The sequence below is a fragment of the Primulina tabacum genome, chromosome 18, assembly GCF_025594145.1.
Source record: "Primulina tabacum isolate GXHZ01 chromosome 18, ASM2559414v2, whole genome shotgun sequence".
In the NCBI taxonomy this organism is placed as follows: domain Eukaryota; kingdom Viridiplantae; phylum Streptophyta; class Magnoliopsida; order Lamiales; family Gesneriaceae; genus Primulina; species Primulina tabacum.
In genome coordinates, this window is record NC_134567.1 from 1,963,892 (window position 1) to 1,990,462 (window position 26,571).

Here is a 26,571-nt window from a genome sequence, read left to right on the forward strand (position 1 = left end):
CTGGGTGGGTTTGTAAAAAGTGTTGTATAGATCAAAGTCTTCTAATGAATCGTACCCGAGGTGGTAGAAGGGGTGACGTAGGAGCAGTTGAAGTCTCCGAACATTCATAAACATATCTTGTGTACTTTAAATGTTAACCCCTTGCTTTAAACTGACTTGATCAGTTCGAGTATATATCAGTTCAGCTCTCACCATAACTGAACTGATACATGCGAGAACTGATCCCCCTTATGTTCAGTTAATTAGTTACACGAGATTAAAAGCTTTAAAAGATTTTAGTGTTTCTTAACGAAGGATTATTTCGAGTGTCTTCCGCTTGAATTTTATTTCAAACTCGATCTAATTTATCGGTGTAAACATTCTTAGAACACGAGCTATTGCAGCTGTAGTGCCCAAATTCAGTACACGTATAACCCATGCATTTATGTAATTATTAAAGCATTTATTTAATTTTAAAATGAGTCTTAGTGGAGCATGATTTATTTAAATGCATTATTTTAAATTGTCTATGTTTATGTGATGCACGTTAAAATATTTTCTCAAGTTTCATGTTTTCAGGCGATTATTCGATACGGGATCGAGGAAAAGACCGGTGACGATTTTGGCAATTTAAAATGTGATATTTTATTTTAAGTTGAGATTGGGGCATTTTAACTAATTTATTAAGTTGTTAGTATTTTAAAGCCTAATTTAATTATTAAATGAATTTTAGAATTTTAAAACTGTTATAGTTAGAAAGAGTGCATTTTATTTTAAATCAAGGACTTGGCTTGTAGTGAGGATTAACATTTTTAATTAGCCTTTTTATTAGCATTTTTAATTAGTATTTGTAATTGAGTAATTAAGCCATTTAATTCCCTAATTATACACACAAACACACGCACGTACACACTCACACACACAAACTTATGACACAAACACACACACACACACACACACATATTCATTCAGATTTATTTAATTTTTTGAGAGAGAAAACCTAGGGTTCTTATAAGGAAGAGCAGCCGCCCCATTCCCTTCATCTTCTAACAAATTTTCTTGTGTTTTCTTCGAGGATTTTGGCGCCACGTTCGTCCCGGATCAACCTCGCATCTTTCCCCGCTTCGGTATCGTCGTTTCGATAACGTTAAAGATTTAAAGCACGTATATTCTGTTATTGCTGCATCGATCTCGTTATATTATGCGTTGTGTTGTTATTTACGCATAAAAATACATGGGTGATGCGTAGAAATTTGAGCAATTATGTTTAGATTACTTTTGAAACCATTTTTAGATCTAAATTCACGTTTTTACTGTCTTTTTAAATACTGCGATTTTTCGGTCCCGTTTTCAAGAAAACTTTCAACACAAAAATTGTATAACTTTTCGATACCTTCGATTTGACAGTAAATTCGAAATATTTTGATAAAAATTGAGTGAGTTATGATATTTTTCGTGGGACTGCTCAAACTTCGTTTTCAGAAAAAATATTTATTAATGTGTTTTTGAAGTTTTAATGTTGCAGGCTTCGTTAGGGATCGACGGGTGATCGCTGCTGCGTATAGGTATGCTTAGTATGATGTTGGGTTGGTATTTGGATTGCAGGTTAGTGTCGATAGGCACTTGAATTCATGAGAAGTCATAAGAAACGATTTAGTGTCAATTGCCGTATTGTTTTGAATTGTATGTGTCGTAGAGTGGACGTCGTTGCTTTGGGATGTTTGTACGAGGTTGGTTCAATGTTGGGGCATACTAGGATGGGTCTCGGGGTGTCGGTTCATGGTCCGTACAATCGAGTCTAGACTGATAAGCATCGCATGTATTAAATTTTCGTGAGTTTCCGATTAGCGCAGGTACACGGACCCTTTCACGGACCCTTACACGGGGTCCGTGCCTTTGTATCCTTCGAAGTGTCTTTTTTCCGAGTCTACACGGACCCAGACATGGGGTCCGTGCCTTCACTTTTCTTCACGACAAATTTCACCGCACCTACACGAACCCGGAGCCGGACCTGGGTACGGGGTCCGTGTCCTTTCTCCTTCCCGAGTATTCCTTTTGCGCACCTACACGGACCCATACACGGACCAAGGCACGGGGTCCGTGTATTTCATATTTTTTGGGAAATTTTATTTTTGTTTTGGAGTTTCATGTCTTGGGTTAGTACGATGATTTAAAAGATGTCAAGTCCCGTGCGTTCTATAATGTCTTAAGTTATTTATTGAATTTGAGGGTGAGCACGTATACCTACGTCTAAGCTATGCAAGTTAAGTATTTAAAATTAATGTTAGTATGTACAGCAGCGGGCCCAAATGAAATCCAACGAATCCCTCAACGCCAAGTAAGTATGTCGACGTGCAAGAAAATATTTTTCAAAGTTTTGAGGTATGCTAAATGTCTTGTGACCAATGTGTGTATGGGGTTGGAAAGCGTTAAATCATGAACGGGGACCAACCCACCCCGTTAAAGCATGAACAGATTTAGATCAGGATTGGAAAGCGTTAAATCATGAACGGGACCAATCCGCCCGTTAAAGCATGAACGAGGATCTCATGTATGTGGCAGTGGATTCGTCCCTGTCAGCCCAATACTGTGGTTTAGTTTGATCAGGCGATTTATGTTATGGGTCACTTGCTCTGAAATATGCCTCTACTCAAAATAATGAAGTTTATGTATGTTTATGTATGTACAAGTATGCAAGCATGTTTATGATAGTTTTCACGTTATGGCACGTCTAAGTTATGTACGTATGTTCATGTTCAGTGCAAGTTCAAGTTTCAAGTATGTATGTTCTATTTTAAAGTGGCATGTTGTTTTATTACGTATTATTCATTACTCCCAGTTTATACGTGTTGAGTTTTTAGACTCACTAGACTTGATCGATGCAGGTGATGATGTTTTCGAGGAGACAAGGGGTAGGAACCAAGGAGCAGGCTTGGACTGAGCAGGAGGCTAAACCCAGGACCGCCCAAGTTCAAGCTTTTATGAAAATGTTTAAGTACTCTGATTTTATGTTACTGTTTGAGGTTCGAGCAAATACTTTTGGTAGACATCATTTCGAGTTTTTTTTATGTTGCAACAATTTTTGAGGACGAACAGTTGTTTTATCAAATTTTGAAGGTTCACGAATTATTTACGAAATTTTTTAATTTTTTCGCAATTTTGAATAGTAAAAGTACGGTACGTTACAGCAGCTCTTGGACAATATTTTGTTTGAAGCACCACAAGGTGCTCGGCAAACGATCCTTCAGTTTCCAACATGCACATCACTTTTAAGAGCTCATGACTACACGCATGCAAGACGTGGCTCTGGCCCATGAGCGTGGTGTACATATGATTGGGTTTATTGAGAAAGTTGTGAGCCTGGAATAGGTGATTTCTAACGAGTTACTTCATGACATCAATTTTTTGTCATTCTCTTCCTCATTTGATGGGTTTGTGATGAACTTCAACTTGAATAAGATCGATGATAGCATTGAAGATATAGTCAACATGCTTATAACTTATGAAGCCACTATAAAATAGGAAAATGATGTTTCCTAGTTGGGCTTCTTGTCAGGAACGAAAAATGGCACACAAGGTAAGGGAAAAAATGTTTTGCCCCTCACAACGAAAAACAAACCCAATAAGAAGCAAACTCCGAAGGACACTTAAAGGGCTCACAAAGCCCGATAAGTCAGAACATATTTATTTCACTGCAAGGGGAATGGACATAAGAAATTATCTGGGCCAAAAATGTTTTGGAAATGATAAGTGATTGTCCAAAGTAAACAGGATTTCAATAACAAACAAAAGAAAATTAGAAGATCCAAATCCCGCACAAATATAACACGCTAGACTAGGTCATATTTTCCAAAGAAGGATGCCAAAACTAGTGGAAGAAGGCATGTTTGACTTGTCAGACATAAATTCTCTACATACTTGTAAATTACCCATGAGCGTGGTGTACATATGATTGGGTTTATTGAGAAAGTTGTGAGCCTGGAATAGGTGATTTCTAACGAGTTACTTCATGACATCAATTTTTTGTCATTCTCTTCCTCATTTGATGGGTTTGTGATGAACTTCAATTTGAATAAGATCGATGATAGCATTGAAGATATAGTCAACATGCTTATAACTTATGAAGCCGCTATAAAATAGGAAAATGATGTTTCCTAGTTGGGCTTCTTGTCAGGAACGAAAAATGGCACACAAGGTAAGGGAAAAAATGTTTTGCCCCTCACAATGAAAAACAAACCCAATAAGAAGCAAACTCCGAAGGACACTTAAAGGGCTCACAAAGCCCGATAAGTCAGAACATATTTATTTCACTGCAAGGGGAATGGACATAAGAAATTATCTGGGCCAAAAATGTTTTGGAAATGATAAGTGATTGTCCAAAGTAAACAGGATTTCAATAACAAACAAAAGAAAATTAGAAGATCCAAATCCCGCACAAATATAACACGCTAGACTAGGTCATATTTTCCAAAGAAGGATGCCAAAACTAGTGGAAGAAGGCATGTTTGACTTGTCAGACATAAATTCTCTACATACTTGTAAATTACCCATGAGCGTGGTGTACATATGATTGGGTTTATTGAGAAAGTTGTGAGCCTGGAATAGGTGATTTCTAACGAGTTACTTCATGACATCAATTTTTTGTCATTCTCTTCCTCATTTGATGGGTTTGTGATGAACTTCAATTTGAATAAGATCGATGATAGCATTGAAGATATAGTCAACATGCTTATAACTTATGAAGCCGCTATAAAATAGGAAAATGATGTTTCCTAGTTGGGCTTCTTGTCAGGAACGAAAAATGGCACACAAGGTAAGGGAAAAAATGTTTTGCCCCTCACAATGAAAAACAAACCCAATAAGAAGCAAACTCCGAAGGACACTTAAAGGGCTCACAAAGCCCGATAAGTCAGAACATATTTATTTCACTGCAAGGGGAATGGACATAAGAAATTATCTGGGCCAAAAATGTTTTGGAAATGATAAGTGATTGTCCAAAGTAAACAGGATTTCAATAACAAACAAAAGAAAATTAGAAGATCCAAATCCCGCACAAATATAACACGCTAGACTAGGTCATATTTTCCAAAGAAGGATGCCAAAACTAGTGGAACAAGGCATGTTTGACTTATCAGACATAAATTCTCTACATACTTGTAACTTACCTGTCTAAAAGAAAAAATGACCAAGACTTCATTCAATGGAAACGTGGAACGTGCGCTGGTCTACTGGATTTGATCCACACAGACGTTTGTGGCTCGCTAAGTGTTAGCACAAAATATGGGCAATCCTATTTCATTAGATAACCATTCGAGGTATTGATATGTTTATTTGATGAAACACAAATCGGAAGCATTTGAAAAGTTCAACGAATTCAGATCTGAAGTAGAAAACCAGTTAGAAAGAAGTATTAAGACACTTCGATCTGATCGAGGTGGAGAATACTTTAGTGCTCAATTTTTCAGTTATCTAAAAGAGAATGAGATTCTCTCACAGTGGTCTCCACCAGCAACACCACAATTGAATGGTGTTTCTGAACGTCGTAATCGAACCTTGATGGACATGGTTCGATCCATGATGGGATTCACTGAATTGCCTACATCATTTTGGGACTTTGTGCTTGAAACTATGGCAATGTTGTTGAATAATTTTCATACTAAAGTAGTGGATAAAGCACCATATGAGATATGGATGGGAAAACCTCTCAAATATTCTTACTTGAGAATATGGGGATGTCCTGTGAAACGTCTACTCGTTTTAAAATGCGGAAATAATTTTTTTTAAAGCTCTCATTTTGAAAATAAACATTTAAATGAATCGCATGCATGCAATCCTACTTAAAAGCGTATTTTAAAACTTATCATAAATAATTACCAATAAAAATATGACGGAGTAAAAGAAGTGAGTAAAATTCTAACATCCAACAGTAAGATAGAACAATGTATAAAATCATCATATTCTCTCCAAAACGTAAAATCGTATAAGTTCGGAAAAATCATAGGTCCCCGGGTCGTGTCGCCCACCAGGTCTGCTGACTCAGAGTCCAGCACCTCCAGTCTCCTCGACATCGAACTCACCTGCCTCACACACGCCTAGTGAGTCTAAAGACTCAACACTCCTGTACCAAAAATAACAAGTACATATACAAGCACACAACAGTGAAAAATATCATACTCAACATAACTTTCATGAACTTAAAACATGAACATAAACGTCTCGTGTAAAATTGTGTCGTGTCAAAGCATGTCATCTCATGTCATCATATACGTATACATTTTCTTTTTAATTGAATTGAGTTCATTAGTTGTTACTTTCGTATCAGCTCTATCGATGGATCCATCTAGTATAACCACGGTACAGGGCGACGGGGGACATCAGCGACAGTATTACCTGTCCACTGAGCCCGGGCCTCAGCTCATCATATCTCATATCATCATATACATATACATCGTCAGTCACAACCAAATCCCATCCTTAAAAAATAACATCATATTCACCACTTAATAAAAACATGCATATACGTAACATTTTCCTTAAAACCAAGCATGCAACATATTTATCATAATTGCATAAAAATTGTAAACATGATGCAAAAATATTTAAAATATCAAAAATTTGCGCTCAGGGCGCTGTCTTGACCAAAATCTCACCCCGGGTGCAAAATGACCATTTTGCCCCTGAAAACCCGAAAATTATCATTTCATCCCTGGACCTCTAAAATTGACCTGAAGCTTACCAAACTCCTTAAAATATCCCAAAACATTTTTAAAAGCATTCCTAGACATAAAATCGAGCCAAATTCACAATTTAACCGATTCATTTTAAAACTTGGATCGGGGTCCTGGTTTTAACCCGAATCGAATCGAAATTAAACCAAAACTTTACCAACTTTTTATCACACCTTAAAAACACTATAATGCTCCTAAAACAATGTCATTAGGCCCCTAAACACACGGCTGAAAATTCCCGAACCTAACAAAGTACTTCGCCCCTTCTCGTTTGCACTCTATTTCCTTATCTTCCCAAAAACTCACGTCCCTAGCCTACCCCGACTGCACCAGCCTTGAACCAGCCTATCATGGACCTAGACCAAACCCTAAGGAACCTATTAGAACCAAGCCACCAGCCCCATGCAGCTCCTCACGAACCATACACGCTAGAATCCCGAAACAACCACACCCGATCTCCAACCTTCAAGCGCGCGGTCTGCTAAGCCTGGGGGCTCCAGCCCACTTCGAGCCCTTCCAAGCCTTGTCCCAGACCCACTAGGGTCTGGTCTAAGGCTCGGTTTAGGTTCCTGAATGGCTAGCTAACCCGTTGCACTCAACTTACCCAAAAACCGAGCCAAAACTTGACACTCCTCTTGATCTACACCAAGCTTCGACCCACGCCGACTCCAGCCCTATCTACTCTATACTGTGACATGGTTTGGCCCTTAGCACCAACAATCAACAGCCCCCTTAAACAGCAACAACAAAACCGTGAGAAACATGCAAATAATGACCGAGTTTTATGTCAAACAAGTGCAAACCGAAAGTATCTGATAATACCGATGCATGCTCTTACAAACACACATAAAACACATAAAAGTGGCGTGAATGATGAGCAAGGGAGGTACGTGGCGTGCCTGGTGATTTCTTTGTGAACGAACAATGCAATGGGACACACTGCCGAATGGAAAATGGAGGCACCGAATTTTTGTTGCTGCAACTCACGAAGGAGATGACTGATTGGAGGGGAGGTGTCGGCTACAATATTTTAGGTTTAGGTTAAGGAGTGGTTTAGTGTTAAATAAATAATAATCAAATAGCTAATGGCCTAACTTGTTTAATTAAAATGTTAAAAAGATAATTAAGCCCAATAACCTTAAAAGTAGGTCTATTAAATCCAAACACACTACCGAAAAATATTTTGTGTTAGAAAGATTTTGAAAATATTAGCCGAACCCTTAAAAAGTCCCTCGATTTGATAAAATTTGCGTACCGTTAAAAAAATAAAATCATGCGGGTAAAAATATTCAATAAAATCCTATTTTTGAAAAATGCACTTAAAAACATCTTAAATTAGTTAATAAAAATTAATCATGTAATAAAATAATTTTCCTGAAAATTTTTCGGTCTCCGTTCTTCGTTCGAGCGAAAAATGCATCTAAAAACCCTAATACATTAACTTATGACAATTTCATGAAATAAATCCTATCATGCATGAATGATGAATAAAATGCATCAAAATAATTAAACTCATAATTTAAAATAAAAATCCTACATTGCATGCATTCAGGTTACGTGAATTAAATTCCTGGACCTTACATCCTGCTTACGTGAAGCAGACAGTGGGAGACAAATTGGATAGTAGATCCACTTTGTGCTACTTTGTATGATATCCAAAGAATTCTGTTGGATATTATTTCTACCATCCCAATGAAGCAAAAATGTTTGTTTCAAGAAATGCCACCTTTTTGGAAAGAGAGTTTCTATTAGATAGAAAAAGCAATATGATAGAACTTGAAGAAATTCAAGATACTCCCTCAATTATAGAAGTTGAACCTAATCCCCAACAACCAGTAGTTGAAGTACACGCTCTTAGAAGGTCTGATAGGGTTATTAGACAACCCGCAAGATATACACTTATTCATTAACAAGGCCATGATAAGCCTTGTGTTGGATGTGATCCAATGAACTTCAAAGAAGCAATATCTGATATTGATTCAACCGAATGGCTTGAAGCCATACAGTCTTAAATGAACTATATGTATTCAAACCAAGTCTGGACATTGGTGGATCCACTTGAGGGAATCGTTCTCATAGGATTCAAATAGATCTACAAAAGAAAGCTTGGGACGGATGAGAATGTATTGACTTTCAAAGCAAGACTGGTTGCAAAAGGTTATACTCAAAGGTAAGGAATTGACTATGAGGAAACTTTTTCAGCAATTGATATGTTTAAGTCCATTAGAATACTACTTGCCATATAATAATTGTATGACTATGAGATATGACAAATGGATGTAAAGACTGCATTCCTCAATGGAGACATCAAAGAAGAAATTTATATGTCTCTACATGAGGGATATACATCAGTGAGAATTGAGCACAAGGTATGCAAACTTCAGAGATCAATATATGGTCTCAAGCAGGCATCAAGGATTTGGAACCTCAGATTTGATTGCACTATCAAGGAATTTGGTTTTGCTAAAAATCCTGAGGAACCATGCGTGTACAAGAAAGTTAGTGGGGGTGCAGTGACATTCCTAGTATTTTATGTTGATGATATCCTACTCATTGAGAATGATGTAGGATTACTGCAATCAGCTAAAGTATGGTTGGCAAGTTAATTCTCCATGAAAGACATGGGTGAAGCATCCTATGTATTGGGAATACAAATCTATAGAAATAGAACAAAAGGATACTGCGGCTCACCCAAGCGACTTATATCGATACCATCCTGAAAAGATTCTCTATAGAAGAGTCCAAGAGAGGATACTTACCAATGTGTCATGATGTTACTCTATCTAAGGCAATGTGCCCCAAGACTGATGAAGAGATAGAGATGATGACACGTATTCTATATGTGTCAGTCATTGGTAGTATCATGTATGGTATGATATCAACAAGTCCTGATGTTGCTTACGCTCTGAGTGTTACAAGATATCAGGTGAACCTTGGTCCAATGCATTAGAAGGTCATGAAAGATATTCTTAAGTACTTAAGAAGGACTAAGAACTTGTTATTAAATCCAAATACACTCTCAAAAAATATTTTGTGTTGGAAAGATTTTGAAAATATTAGCCGAACCCTTAAAAAGTCCCTCGATTTGATAAAGTTTGCGTACCGTTAAAAAAATAAAATCATGCGGTAAAAATATCCAATAAAATACTATTTTTGAAAAATGCACTTAAAAACATATTAAATTAATTATAAAAATTAATCATGTAATAAAATAATTTTCCTGAAAATTCTCTGGTCTCCGTTCCTCGTTCGAGTGAAAAATACATCTAAAAACCCTAATACATGAACTTATGACAATTTCATGAAATAAATCCTATCATGCATGAATGATGAATAAAATGCATCAAAATAATTAAACTCATAATTTAAAATAAAAATCCTACATTGCATGCATTCATGTTACTTGAATTAAATTCCTGGACCTTACATCCTGCTTACGTGAAGCAAACAGTGGGAGACAAATTGGATAGTAGATCCACTTTGTGCTACTCTGTAGGATATCCAAAGAATTCTGTTGGATATTATTTCTACCATCCCAATGAAGCAAAAATGTTTGTTTCAAGAAATGCCACCTTTTTTGGAAAGAGTGTTTCTATTAGATAGAAAATGCAAGATGATAGAACTTGAAAAAATTCAAGATACTCCCTCAACTATAGAAATTGAACCTAATCCCCAACAACCAGTAGTTGAAGTACACGCTCTTAGAAGGTCTGATAGGGTTGTTAGACAACCTGCAAGATATACATTTCTTCATGAACAAGGCCATGATAAGCCTTGTGTTGGATGTGATCCAATGAACTTCAAAGAAGCAATATCTGATATTGATTCAACCGAATGGCTTGAAGCCATACAGTCTTAAATGAACTCTATATATTCAAACCAAGTCTGGACATTGGTGGATCCACTTGAGGGAATCATTCCAATAGGATGCAAATAGATCTACAAAAGAAAGCTTGAGGCGGATGGGAATGTATTGACCTTCAAAGCAAGACTGGTTGCAAAAGGTTATACTCAAAGGCAAGGAATTGACTATGAGAAAAATTTTTCAGCAATTGATATTGTTTAAGTCCATTAGAATACTACTGACCATATAATAATGGTATGACTATGAGATATGACAAATGGATTTAAAGACTTCATTCCTCAATGGAGACATCAAAGAAAAAATTTATATGTCTCAATCTGAGGGATATACATCAGTGGGAATTGAGCACAAGGTATGCAAACTTCAGAGATCAATATATGATCTCAAGCAGGCGTCAAGGATTTGGAACCTCAAATTTGATTGCACTATCAAGGAATTTGGTTTTGCTAAAAATCCTGAGGAACCATGCGTGTACAAGAAAGTTAGTGGGGGTGCAGTGACATTCCTAATACTTTATGTTGATGATATCCTACTCATTGAGAATGATGTAGGATTACTGCAATCAGCTAAAGTATGGTTGGCAAGTAAATTCTCCATGAAAGACATGGGTGAAGCATCCTATGTATTGGGAATACAAATCTATAGAGATAGACCAAAGAGGATACTGCGGCTCACCCAAGCGACTTATATAGATACCATCCTGAAAAGATTCCCTATGGAAGAGTCCAAGAGAGGATACTTACCAATGTGTGATGATGTTACTCTATCTAGAGCAATGTGCCCCAAGACTGATGAAGAGATAGAGATGATGACACGTATTCTATATGTGTCAGCAATTGGTAGTATCATGTACGGTATGATATCAACAAGTCCTGATGTTCCTTATGCTCTGAGTGTTACAAGATATCAGGTGAACCTTGGTCCAATGCATTAGAAGGTCGTGAATGATATTCTTAAGTACTTAAGAAGGACTAAGAACTTGTTCATGGTCTATCGAAATGGAGAATTGAAATTGGAATGCTACAATGATTCTAACTTCCAATGTGACGTAGATGATTCGAAATCGACCTCTGGTTTTGTATTCATGCTAAATGGTGCGGCTGTCTCTTGGAAAAGTTCGAAGCAAGACACCGTTGTGGATTTCACTACTGAAGCTGAATACATTGCTACATCTGCTGCAGCCAAAGAGGCAGTTTGGATGAGAAATTTTGTCCAAGAGTTATGCGTTATTCCTAATGGAGTTGATCCAGTCTCGGTGTACTGCGACAACACTGGTGTCGTTGCGCAAACAAAAGAACCAAGGTCTCATCAAAGATCCAAACATATACTGAGGAATTTCCACATCATCGGGGAGATTGTGGGAAGAGGAGATATATCAGTCGAAAGAGTCCCCTCTGCAGATAATGTTGCTGATCCACTTACAAAGCCCTTGTCAGGACCATTGTTTGAGAAGCATCGTGAAGCAATGGGATTAAAGTTTATGGGTAGTTGGCTCTAGGGCAAGTGGGAGATTGTTAGAGTAGATGTCCTGTAAGCCAACTGTTGGCTATGAAATTTATTGACTCAATTGTAATTAACAATCTTTATTTTAATATAATTCATTATTTTATGATTTGTTATTTCTTTATCTGTATACCATGTTATAAAACATAGATAAAAACTTTGATTATACTTTAACACAAATGAAACGTATTTTGATGTTGAAACTCATTTGTAAATACTGTATAATCTAAATTCGTTCCTAGTCGATTCAGCCGATTAAAACAAGAATAAAGGTCGCTTGAGCTTGAGACTAGCATCTGTGATGTTGTGTACCGCGTTTCTTGGTAAGAGCATAAAGATGTCCAAACATGCAGATGGGTAGTCATATGACGATTATACCGAACTACCCTCCCTCGGACTTTCCAAGTGGTTATCATTCATCGAGAGGATAAGTCCGTGGTTATGATTGTACATCATTAATCCTTACGACCCGGGACAACACTGAGGCTCTATATGCTAGGGCTGTGTTTTGACTTGTTTACCGACTCCAGGAGAGTCATCAGGTGGCGAGATTGGGTATAGTTGCGACACATATAGGAGTCAGTGCATTGTAGTTGGGGATTCACCGCTCACCTACGGGTGTGGATATCCTATGTGATCTGATGAAATAATAGTGCGCGGAATCTCTGGCCAAAGTATGAGATGTACATTAGAGAAGGAGTTCTCCAATAGTACATGCGATGCCACTATTTATATGTGTCACATAGTTATCGAATTAATATGCAACCCTCGATGAATCAATGGTTATAGATTTGATCGGGATATATGAGATGAAGGGACCGTACTGTACGCTAATCATAATCGAATGGTTCTTGCAGGCACTATCAGTGATATCTAAGAAATCATGGGACGATGGTACTAGACGCTCTTACCATGATTCGATGGGTTTAATTAGAAATATGATTTCTGACAATCTCATGATCAATTGTTGATATATAGAATGGGGAAAATTAGGGTAAGCCCGAATAAAAGATTATGTCCTGAATCACAAAGAGTTGTGAACCCACGACTAGCTGTATCCCTGAACATTGAGGGTCACCCAAGCACTGGATCATTTGTTCTCGTGGAAAGAATAAATTCAAAAAGGTGAATTTATATTATGATATAGCAAATTCAAGTAGTTGAATTTATGATAATTAAATTTTGAGAAAAATAAATTCAAAGAGTTGAATTTGTGATATAGTAAATTCAAGAAGTTGAATTTATGAATTTATAAAATTTGAAGAGAATAAATTTAAGGAATTGAATTTATAAATTTTGAGAATTTAATTTATTAAACTCAAAAGTTGAGTTTATTAAATATTAAATTAAACATAGTGAGAAGTAAGTTTAATAGGCTTGTAAGAATGCAAGTCCAACATACTAAATAATTAAAATTCTTAATGGACTTTGATTAATCAATTAAACTAGTTGGACTAGTCCAATTAATTCATCAAGCCTATTAATGTTAATTAAGATTCCCAAATGTTGTATTATGGTAATTAGGTCATGGAAGTTTTATTTTAAGTATGAGACTTAAACCATAGCCTCCACTAATTTCATTGTGTGTGATTTTCGAAAATCACAACCATAATTCCTCCAAATTTTTAGTTTACTTAATTAATTAGATTAGTTAATTAAATGATGATTAAAGAAATATTAAGATTTCTTTATTCTTATTGCATAGCATTCCTTTGTGTTTCAAGGATTTTGCAAGAAAATTTTCAGCTCACAAAATTTTGAAGTTTTCGGCCACTTCAATTAAAAAGATATTGGGTCGATTTCTTCTGTGTGTTTTATCTCTACGAAAAGATCTTCTATATTTTCTAGTGCAAGTTAGAAGAGTAACTAGTAATCCGGTCATGGAGCTGATTCAAAGATTAAAAGGAGATTTGAAGAACGTACGTAGGGATTTACAACAAGAGCTACATCCGCTAATATCAGAGTAGTTGGAGCCAAATGAATTAATTCACCAAATGTATATACTAAACATCTTTTGTATGTTTATTTTATTGAAAACCATACGAGTGTCCAAACAATATTTTGATTGTCAAAATAAAATTTTTAAAACTTTTGCTGCGTTTGGGTACGAGAAAACCGAGATCCAACACTAATTCCATAGCTCATGTCCTTGTATCTTTTGGTTCATCAAATGGAGCGTTACCAAATTGTGTAGACTTTTGCCATCTGTTTTTTAGCTTCACGGTAAATTTTGACATTTTGATTTTTTTTGTATGACGATATTAAGTCTTTCTAAAAAAATAATAATAAGAAAGAATACACGGGACTAAAGTTATGAAAAATATTTTGAAATAACTAGAAGTTCCAAATTTTATACAAAATTATAAATTGTATGACGATATTAAGTCTTTCTAAAAAAATAATAATAAGAAAGAATACACGGGACTAAAGTTATGAAAAATTTTTTTGTATGACGATATTAAGTCTCAAGGTCAAGAGTTGGTTTTGAAATTTCATTTAAATATATCAAATTCAATATTTATGAGATTATGATATTTTATTAAATTTCATTTATATGTCGTAATTTCCGATTTAAGCCTGCAAAATTTTGTATCATGTTAGCACTTTGGCAAAATCACTAAACTAAAACAAAATTTTAACAAATAATGGGACTAAAATTCTATTAAGTGCAATTTACATAATCTTTTTTGGAATTTTTCCTTAGTCGTATTGTTATTTGTATATATGTGGGATCGATTTTGAGCACTGAGTACAAGTCAATCTTGGATCACATGATTCTCGAGGAAAGGTCAATCCCGACCCAACATATATATACATCGGATAAAATTGGAACGAGAAAATATCATCGCATGAATGGAAAATGGAGGGGACCTAAAAAGTTGGTTAAGGATTGGGAAATTATGAACCGAAGAACAGTTGTAGGGCAGTTGTTAACCGTTGAATTTTTCTCTTTTTCCCCGCAATTTTCTCTTCTTTTAAAATCTAACATTTTCCCATGAATTCCTCTCACACAAATATGAAGCACATCTCCATTACTTTTCTCGATCTCTTAGTTCCCTTTTGATCTTATAAAGAAATTTTGCAGCCATTTATCTCTCGTTAATAGGGATCGGAAGCGCCAAAATGGTAATCTTCTTACAATTTGTTTCTTCTCTTCTTTTGATTTGATCAATTAATGATGTATATGTTCAGCCATTTCTAATTACCAATTCTTCGCTGCACGGAAATAAGTTTTTCCATCGCTAGTCATGGACGACGAAATAATTTGTCGTTAAATCCGTCTATAAAATCTAGGATTTTTTTGTAGTATTTTGCGCAGTTTTTCTTGAATTTATGGTTTCGATAAAAACGACTCTAAAAATGTAACCCATCATGTCTAGTTTTTATATATATTAGTGATGCTTGTTAACCGGTACATGAATGTATATTAAATTTTAACATATATAAAATTATACTTTGTGTTTATGTTTTTATTTTGCTATGGTTTTTCCTCGAAAAGAAAAAAAAATGTGGGGGAATGTTGATTCAGTTGTCCCAATGAAATTTTGAAATCGTCCTTATAACAGAAAAGGGACTTTCTTGTCTTTTTTAGTTACTTTAATCTATATATCTTAGTATAAGATACCCATAAACTTGCCGGAGAAGAACTAGTGGTGTCAAACAAATTTGTTGTTTGAAATTATAATAGGCAAATGCTGCGTCCGGAACGGCGGTGCACGACGATTGTAAGCTGAAGTTCTTGGAACTAAAAGCGAAGAGGAACTATCGTTTCTTAATATTCAAGATCGACGGGCAACAGGTTGTGGTGGATAAACTCGGGAGCCCCGGAGACAGTTACGAGGATTTCGCAGCTGCACTTCCTTCTGATGAGTGTCGCTATGCTGTCTTCGATTTCGATTTCATCACCAATGAAAATGTGCAGAAGAGCAAGATTTACTTCATTGCATGGTAGCTACTAATATATTTAGTTCTATCTATTATCATCGTCATTTTGAATTTTGGTTTTCTAAACCGTAAGTTTAACTTTCTTTCCTTGGTCATTTTCCGCTGTATTGTTGATATGAAGAGGAACATGTTGATGTAACACTTGATATCATTGACATGAGATCAAATATGATTCACATATCCATGTCAGTACTCCGATGGCTGCAGACTAAACATTCTTTATTAGAAGATTCATTCATGCCGATACGAATCATCGTTATCTTTCGAGAACCGATACAACCTCGTCCGGCCTAATACTGATCATGATGTTATTGTATATTAAAAATTTGTTGGGATTGAATTAGGTCGCCAGAGACATCGAAGGTGAGAATGAAGATGGTGTACGCTAGCTCAAAGGACAGATTCAAGAGGGAATTGGATGGGATTCAAGTGGAGTTGCAGGCAACGGATCCCAGTGAGATGACCTTCGACATCATTAAAGCTCGCGCAATCTGATCCATATATACATACAACGTTGTCATCGATCGATCGGTTTGGCTCTTTCATTGCAAGAAAATTAAATCTGTAGTAGTAATTAATGTATCATTATTTATGTTTTGTAGTAATAATATTCATTTATTAGCGATCGAGTTGTTCAATTTTTATGTAATATTATGTCTTGAATCCAGCATACAAATTATAATCTCTACTTTTAAAATTTATGCCATGCATGCGGTCTTGGTTTAAGACTTATTTTGTCGCCTAAATGCTATTTTTTGTTACTACATATCGAAATTACGTAATATTTTCCAACGTTTTGGGTAGATATCTTACACTGCTACATAAAATAAGTGGGTTGGATCGGTAAAATCCCGACTCACCCGGCCTACCCGCCCCATAAAATTCAATACAACTTTAATTAGTAAAGCCTATCTGATCGGCCTACACAGCCACATAAAATGAATGAAATGACCTGATAATATTACAATTCACTCCTTCTAATAGTGGGTTGCAGCGAGTTACGGCCAAACTAGCCCTGCTGCCGGTTTGGACATTCCTAATTGTGGATGAACTCCATCTAGTATAGGTCGGAGTATTTATCCTGGTAAGAAATATCATCATTTCCTTTTACTGATATGAGCGTAAATTTAATTTTAAATCATTTAATTACTTTAGTTTATATATAAAATTTAGGCTCGAAGAAAAATAGGAGGTGAAAGTCCAACCATAAAGAAAATGGATTCGGCTCATTAGGGTAAACATGAAATTTGGCGGCTGAAATCCTAGGCGGCAACTGGGCCATGACACCACGATCAAGATCATGCGAGTAATTAACTTTGGAAAATTGAGCAAAAGCAGGAGTACGACGTTTGAGTATATATCATTTTCTCACACTCAATACACATCGAAAGTTTAAAATTTTAGTTTCTATATTTGAAACTTTCTTTGATGTGTATTTAAACATTTACAGGGTGTTTAAATGAAACGTCATCGATTTTTTTTTTAAAATATAAACTCAAAAATACTAAATAAAATAACTTAACATACCATAATTCATAAAAAATTTAAAAATTTGAAATCTCAAGTGCAACAATCCGTAAATCGTCAACTAATCAAAATTCATATATCGACCTTTAAAAGATCGACTAACAATAAAATAAAGCATAAAAATATCTCGAATAAAATCATTGACATAAATCTTTAAATCTTTTATCTAACAAGCTAGTGCGGAAAATAAATGGCCCTCGGAAGTGTACTGTTGCACTCGATCCACTCAATCATTAGTGCCACCCATAATATTATCAAATCCTGCATCATACAAACCTAGTGAGTTTAATGACTCAGCACGTTCTAAACATGAATAGCAAATAATACATATACAATCACATGTATTTAAAAATCATATTTTTATTTAAAATAGCTTTAAGAATAAATAAATCATTTAAAATAAACTTTAAAAATAAATTTTAATCATATATCATAAAATCATTTTAATCGTAAAGCTTTCAATCATTTATCAATTTGGGTGAAGTTTGATCCGCGAAAGTGATTAGCTTTTATCCTCTAGTCGACTGATCAGTTTTCAGCTCCACATGGCCCATGGGGGTGGGCACTAGGCTCCACCATGGAAATACGATCTTCGGGCTCTCTCGGGGGCCTTCTCTCATAGACGGGCTCCCTCTGGGGCCTTCTCCCGTAAATGGGCTCCCTCTGGGGCCTTTTCCCTCACGACATCTCCACAAAATTGTAAGTTCACCGTTCCTTCTTAAAATAGATTCTCCACATATCATATATCATTTGTCACAGTCAATTCACATCTCTCATATATTTTTCCTTTTCTTTTAAAATCATAAAATATCATAACTTCCAAAAATAGCATTTTAAACAGTAAAAATTACACAACTTTACCAAAAATCACAAAATATCGTATTTTCAAAAAAAATCATCATTTGAAATCATAAAATATCATTTAATATGCGTTATGATCCTTCGGGACGCTATCAAGCTCTTACGTATTACCCAAGTGTAAAATGATAGTTTTGCCCATAGACGTAAAATTGCTCGATTTTAATTTTTTCTTACTTTTAATGACATGGACTGATCCCAAATAATTATTTATACTTAAAACTAATTTTTTATAATTTTATTCAGCTTAAATCGAGGCTTTCTAATTAATTTTTAAATTAACAATTCATGAGGCGTTTAAATCCCGAATAAATTCAAAACTTAATATTTTGATCTCAAATTTTAAATATAAATTTTTTATTACCTAAACTACCCTTGTGAGTCATGAACCACACCCGTGGACTCATGGTTCCAATTTTTATTATTAAATTCTCGTTTTTTGACCCTTATATGAAAAAACCGAGCCATCTCAGAATTTACTCGAGCCACACCCGAGCCACCTCAAGCCAAACCCGACCCAACCCATCTAGAAACCTTACTAACCAAACTTGACCCCTAGAACCTAACCCTAGCTCGCGCACAAGCCCAGCAACGTAGACCCAAAATTCTGCGCACAAGAGCTCCTCACGCCTAAGACTCCTAGTTAGCTTAGGACTCTTCTACTCGAGCCACCACCGAGCCCACCTGACCCTTACCAACAATGGACCACGCCCAAACCCAACCAAGCCCAACCCAAGCCCTGACCAGTGCTGCGAGCCACATGAAGCAAGAACAGCAGCATGCGCTCTCGTTATGGTACTCTCTCCCTTTCCCACGAGCCATCACTGAACCAAGCCTCACCAGCCCCTGCCCCAACCTTTGACCATCTTCCTTAGACCCTAGGACTCTTTCTCACCCTGACCCACGCCCATCACAGGCCCCGACCCAAGCCGTCAGCCCCCACGCTCATGGCCACCCCACCTTGAAGCCATGGACGTGAATTACCTCAAAGAAAACCCTAGGTGTTCTACCTTACCAAGTTTCGATTTCCAGCATGTATTCCCTTCAAATTTAATCATATTTCATTCATGTTTCATCCTACCTTGGGCAGCGTACTCGTTGGAAATCATATCATGATCACATATACGTAAAAGAGTTGAAACTTTTGAAAATACTTGACAAAACGATGGACCAACCGTAGACACGTATTTTTCATACATAAACAATTAAATCATACATATTATGATTTGTATGATGTTTAAAATAGTTTAGAAATCGTGCATTTGCGTTTATAACGCTCGAATATTCAATCGTTGGCGAAGGCGCGTTGAAGGACGACGGGAGGCGACGAACCCTAGTTTTCTTCTCCTTATTTTTTTCGAAATTCTTATGTGTGTGTGGACTGTGTGTTCGGCTGGTGTAAGGCTGAAAAACCCTTGATTTACTTATTTATATTTTAGTTAATATGTAAATGAGCTTGGATTTTGGGCCTTTATGTATGGGAGCAATTGGTCCTACTTTAAATAATTAAATTGAGCTCAATAACACTTATTTAATTTAATAATAAAATTTTATAAAAATTACTTTTCAAAAATAATGCATTTGATAATTTAAAATTTTCTCGTTGTCCCAAAACCGGCTTCCCGGGAAAATCGAGCTCGACTCAAAAAATAATTTGAACTCTAATATTTTAAAAAAATTAAATTATTTTTAATCATATTAGGAAGCCTTGAAAATATTTAATGAAAAATAAATATTCTAGCCTTGGTCATCTCCGGTCTCCTTTCCCCTGCCTATTATCTAATATTCGGGTAAAAACCTTCAATTTAATGAAATCATGTCATATAATCATTTAATCATGCAATCATACCTTTAAATCATTTAATAAATATCATGCAAGCATTTAAAATCAATTAAATAAAACAATTAATCAATTAAAATAATTTGCATGCATGTAGTTTACGTGGGTTGATTTTTCAGACGTTACATTAAAAGTGTTAACTTTGAGCATATAAAGCTAGACACCAAAAAAGTCCGAGATTATTTGAGTTGGTCTTTCTTGTATGTTTCTTCGAACGGATCTCCCTCCTTTTCTCGCCTAATCAAGTCAACGATCGGTGACTAGATTCCTTGTTTAGATCACACTAGAGATCCTAAACAAACTCTGCGTTGAGATTGAATCGCTATATTTTAAGAGATCTTGCGGCGATGATGGCCGTGAATTTTTCAAAGGCTTCAGACTTATATTTCATTGAATATACATATTCATATCTCGAGTAGTCATCAGTAAATGTAATAAAGTATGATTGCTCATATCTCGTGCTAACACTTAGCAGGCCACAAACATCTATATGGATCAAATCCAACAGATAATGTGAACGTTCCACTTTACCTAGGAAAGAAGCTTTGGTCATCTTTCATTTTAGACAGTGTAGAGCCCAAAATCAGTACACGTAAAACTCATGCATTTATTTAATTGTTAAATTATTTATTTAAGTTTAAATTGATTTATAGCGATGCATGACCTATTTAAATTGCATTATTTTAAATTATTTATGTTTATGTGATGAATGTTAAAATGTTTTCTCGAGTTTCATGTTTCAGGCGATTATTCGATGCGGGATCGATGAAAAGAGACCGGTGACGATTTTGGCAATTTTAAAATGCGGTATTTTATTTTAAGTTAAGAATGAGGCATTTTAAATGATTTATTAAGTTTCAGCATTTTAAAGCCTAAATTATGTATTTAGTGAGTTTAGAATTTTGAAACTTTTAAAGTTGGCTTTGTGCATTTTATTTTGTTAAAAATGAGAATTTTATAAAATTAGTGTGAATTAACCTTTTTATTAGCATTTTAATTAGTTAATTTAGCAATAATTTCTCCTAACTAAAACACACACACACACGTTACACATACTCACACACACTTACATGTTTTTACACACACCAAAACACACAACACACACCTATACATTTTATTTTCAGAATTTGAGAGCAAAACCTAGGGTTCTTGGTCTAGAACAGTAGCCGCCCCTTCCTCTATCTTTTCCAGCAAGTTTTCGTTGATTTTGTTGTAAGGAAATCGAGCCACAATCGGCCCGGATCAAGCTTCGCTTCCTTTTCGCTTCGGTATCGTCGTTTCGGTAACGTTAAAGATTCAAAGGCATGTATATTCTATTTTTCCTGCGTCGATCTCGTCATATTATGCGTTGTGTAGTTTATTATGCGTAAAAATCCACGTGTGATGTGCAAAGTTTGAGCAGAAAAATGTTGGATCGATTTTTGAAACGTTTTTAGATCTAAAACTCGAAATTTATTGTTCTTTTAAATACAACGATTTTTTGGTCACTTTTCTGGAAAAACTTTCAACATAAAAAACGTAGAAATTTTTTATACCTTCGATTTGACAGTAAATTTGAAATATTTGGATAAAAGTACGGTACGTTACAGTTGGTATCAGAGCGGTGTTCTTGTAAAGGGTTATGCCTACTGCCAGTTGCGAGAAGCTCACGAAGCCACACCTCAAGTCTGTAAGTTTTAAGGTTTTGAATTATTCCATTTATTAAGCATTAAGTCATGATTTCAGCATGTCCATGTTTTAAGTTCAATTTACGTGCATCTTATGCTATTGATATTATGTTCATGCATAATGGGTTTACGTGTTTGGTAAATTGTTGGAACAGTATGCCTCCTAGACGCTTGATTAACCGCGAAGTAAGCGATGAGGATAGAGAGGCTCGGGCGGAAGGGGGAGACGCTCCTCCTCCACCACCGCCAGATATGCAAGCACAGATGCTTGTAGGTATGACTCAGTTTTTCGCACAATTTGCGGGGAACCAGGCTGCAGTTAATACGAGGGCTAGGCCCAGACCAGAGGCGATGTATGAGAGGTTCAAGAGGATGAACCCAAAGGAGTTTTCCGGGACTATTGACCTGATGATAGCTGAAGGATGGATTAAGTCCATCGAGGTGATATTCGAGTTCATGGAACTGCAGGATGCAGACCGGGTTAGGTGCGCCACCTACTTGTTGACTGGAGACGCCAGGCTATGGTGGGAAAGTGCATTAGTGTCATTTAACTTGAAAACACTGATGTGGAATGTTTTAAGGAGGTCTTTTACTCCAAGTACTTCACTGAGGAAGTACGCTCTCGCCTGACCAGGGAGTTCATGACATTGCGTCATGGGGATAGCAGCGTTGCGGAGTTTGTGAGGAAGTTTGAGAGGGGGTGTCACTTTGTGCCCCTGATAGATAATGATGCCTAGGGGAAGCTGAGCCATTTTATGGATTGGTTGCGGCCGATCTTGCCCCGCGATGTGAGGGTTGCTTGTCCGACTACCTACGCCGTTGCCGTATCTAGAGCCTTGGCGGCAGAACAGGACCAGAAGGATATCGAGGTTGATAGGCAGGGCAAGAGGCCCTATCAGACACCACAGCAACAGCAACAGCGATCTCAGTTCAAGAGGCCATTCCAGGGGCAGCCAAGGAAGAAGCCATATCAGGGACCGCCGAAAGGCAAGGGTCCTATCCCATAGCCAAAGGCTCCTCAAAGGCCGGAGTACCCAGTGTGCCCGAAAGTGCAACCGCCAGCACCCAGGGCAATGTTTATATGGGTCGGGCAAATGTTTCAAATGTGGAGCTAGTGATCACATGCTAAAGGAGTGCCCACAATAGAAGCAGCCTACCTAGGGGAGAGTGTTCGCCATGCATGCTCAAGAGGCGAACCCAGACATGACGCTATTGACTGGTAAGCTCATTTAGTTAAGCACTGTATTATCCTGCCATGCATGTTTTAAATTGTATTTTGGATTTTAGCGTGCTAGTTAATATTTTGGTGACTTGGGATATAAATTTCTTCTATGCTTGACGTTGAGGTTAGAATTTGGTATATAAGTTTGTGTGTGCTAAGGTCTCTCATGAAACATTTTCATAAAGAGAGTATCCACGAAGGCCCTGATAGACTCAGGAGCCACCCACTCTTTTAATTCAGAGACATTCGCTAGTCACCTGGACGTCGAGTCTATTGGACTCGACGTGAGCTACTCAGTGACAGTCCCATCAGGGGAATAATTATCAGCTACTAGTGTGGTCAGGGACATCGATCTCGAGCTGTAGGGCCACCTAGTGTACGCCGATTTGATCGTGTTGCCGATGCCAGAGTTTGGTATCATTTTGGGAATGGATTGGCTGATGAAGAACAGAGTTCTGATTGATTTTCAGAAAAGGTCAGTGTTAGTAAGACCTTTGGGCATGGGGCAGTTTCTCTTTGAGCCAGCTAGATGGAGGAGTTTCCCTCGCATGATCTCTTGCATGCAGGCGCGGAGACTTATGCACAAGGGTTGTCAGGCTTTCTTGGCCAGCATTGTGTCTGCACCTGACGTACCCACTTCGTCATTAACTGATGTACCAATAGTCAGAGAATTTCCCGACGTCTTTCCAGATGACGTCGCAGGCCTCCCACCAGAGAGAGAGGTGGAGTTTTTCAATTGACCTTGTGCCAGGCACCGTGTCAATCTCTAAGGCACCGTACCGGTTAACTCCAGCTGAGATGTTAAAACTCAAGTAGCAGATTCAGGAGCTCTTAGACAAAGAATTCATCCGCCCTAGTTTCTCACCATGTGGCGCGCCAGAACTCTTCGTGAAGAAGAAAGACGGGAGCATGAGGCTGTGTATCGATTATCGAGAACTAAACAAGGTAACGATCAAGAATAAATACCCACTTCCAAGGATCGAGGAATTGTTCGATCAGTTGCAGGGGGCCACAGTGTTCTCTAAGATAGATCTTCGGTCAGGGTATCATCAATTGAAGGTAAAAGATGCAGATGTTCATAAGACAGCCTTCAGAACCAGATATGGGCATTACGAGTTCTTAGTGATGCCGTTTGGACTGACAAATGCTCCAGCGATTTTCATGGACCTCATGAATCGAGTATTTCAGCCCTACCTAGATCAGTTCGTCATAGTGTTCATTGACGACATTTTTGAATACTCGAAGAGCCATGAAGAGCACAGTCAGCATCTGAGTACAGTTTTGCGGGTTTTGCAGAGTCGCAAACTATTTGCGAAGTTCAACAAGTGTGAATTCTGGTTGGAGAAGATAGCGTTTTTGGGTCATATAATATCTAGCAGCGGTATTGAGGTGGATCCAGCTAAGGTAGCAGCAGTCAAGGAATGGATTGAACCGAAGAATGCGTCAGAGATTCGTAGTTTCCTAGGCATAGCAGGCTACTACAAGAAATTTATTCAGGGGTTTTCTTCGATAGTAGTGCCACTCACTTCACTGACAAAGAAGAATGCTAAATTCGTGTGGAGTGATGAATGTCAGAGGAGCTTTGATACCTTAAAGCAAGCTCTTACCTCAGCGCCAGTGTTAGCCATGCCATCGGGGCAAGGAGATTTTGTGTTATACACCGATGCATCTAAGCTCGGGTTAGGCGCAGTGTTGATGTAGCATGGTCGGGTGATAGCTTATGCTTCGAGGCAGTTGAAAGGTGCATGAGAAGAATTATCCGACCCATGATCTTGAGTTAGCTGCCGTTGTCTTTGCGTTGAAGATATGGAGATTTTTTTGTATGGCAAGAAATGCTAAATATTCACTGATCAGAAGAGTCTCAAGTACTTCTTCACGCAGAAAAAAGCTGAACATGAGACAAAGACAGTGGTTGGAGTTGGTAAAAGACTACGATTGTGAAATTAGCTACCATCTAGGGAAAGCTAATGTTGTGGCAGATGCCTTGAGCCGAAAGATTGCAGTCATAGCACAGTTGTCAGTGCAGAGATCTCTTCAGTCAGAGATTCAGAGATTCGGGTTAGGGGTTTATCATAAGGGCAGGGCTCCTAAACTGTCTAATCTGACCGTCCAGTTTTCCTTGCTAGACCGAATCCGTGCAGGTTAGCCTTCAGATGAGCAGTTACAGAAATGGAGACTGAAGGTTGAGGCGAAGGGCAGTGTACTCTACTCAGTGTCTGGTGGTATTGTGAGATACAGAGGTAGAATGTGGGTGCCTAGTGTTGATTCGATCAGAGAGGATATTCTGACAGAGGCACATGCTCTCCGTATTCTATTCATCTAGGAGGTACCAAGATGTACAAGGATTTGCAGGTTTTGTATTGGTGGCCAGGTATGAAGAGAGACATCCGTCGATTTGTGTCTGAATGTCTCACTTGTCAGCAGGTGAAGGCAGAGCATCAGAGGCCAGCAGGAATGCTTAAGCCACTCCCTATCCCCGAGTGAAAATGGGAGAATATCAACATGGACTTCGTTGTTGGGTTGCCGAGGTCAGTCAGGGGATCCAATGCCATTTGGGTTATAGTGGATTGACTAACTAAGTCAGCGCACTTCTTGCCAGTGAAGACGAATTTCTCCATGACGCAGTATGCAGAGCTTTATATCGGGAAGATAGTTCGATTGCACGAAATCCCAGTTTCTATTGTGTCTGACAGAGACCCGAGGTTTACATCGTCCTTTTGGAAGAGTTTGCATGCAACCATGGGGACGAATTTACTATTTAGTACAGCTTTTCACCCACAGACAGATGGCCAGTCTGAGCGAATGATTCAGATTTTGGAGGCATCTATTGCGAGCCTGTATGATCGATTTCCGTGGGACTTGGGAATCTAAGCTACCTCTAGTGGAGTTTACATAAAATAACAGTTTCCAAGCATCTATTGGTATGGTTCCCTACGAGAATTTATGAACAACAGTTTCCAAGCCTGTATGATCGATTTATGAACAAAAATTTAAAGTTATTTTATATTTAAGAAAATTTTTATTTTTCCGTAAATTTCAAGTAGCTTAAAAGTACGGTACGTTACAGACAGGGCTCACATGTCTCTAGAGAATTTATTTTTGACGAATCAAAAATTCCATCTCCTACTAGATTTTGCATCTTTCTTCGGGATATATGTCCTAACTTAGCGTGCCACAAGTATACTCGATTTAAACAATCTTGTTTTCTTTTATTTGTTGTTTTCGATATCATGTTTATTAGGACATTTACTTATCATTGCCAAAATATTTTTGGCCTAGATAATTTTTTAGGTTCAATATTATTGCAGTGAAACAAACATGTTCTAACTTATCGAGCTTTGTGGGCTCTTTAAGTATCCTGTGGAACTTGCATCTTATTGGGCTTGTTTTTCTTGTAAGGAGTAGAATGTTTAATTCCTTTACCTTGTGGGCCATTT

At 37.3% G+C, this 26,571-nt stretch overlaps 1 protein-coding gene across 1 annotated transcript; it reads left to right on the top strand.

The window, feature by feature from the left end:
* The first annotated feature begins 15,096 nt into the window (after positions 1-15,096).
* LOC142533188 (actin-depolymerizing factor 7-like) lies at positions 15,097-16,726 on the top strand. Its single transcript, XM_075639863.1, has 3 exons — positions 15,097-15,201; positions 15,764-16,023; positions 16,365-16,726. The coding sequence occupies exons 1-3, from the start codon at positions 15,199-15,201 to the stop codon at positions 16,513-16,515; spliced, it is 414 nt and encodes a 137-aa protein (XP_075495978.1). The 5' UTR covers positions 15,097-15,198; the 3' UTR covers positions 16,516-16,726.
* The last annotated feature ends 9,845 nt before the right edge of the window (positions 16,727-26,571 follow it).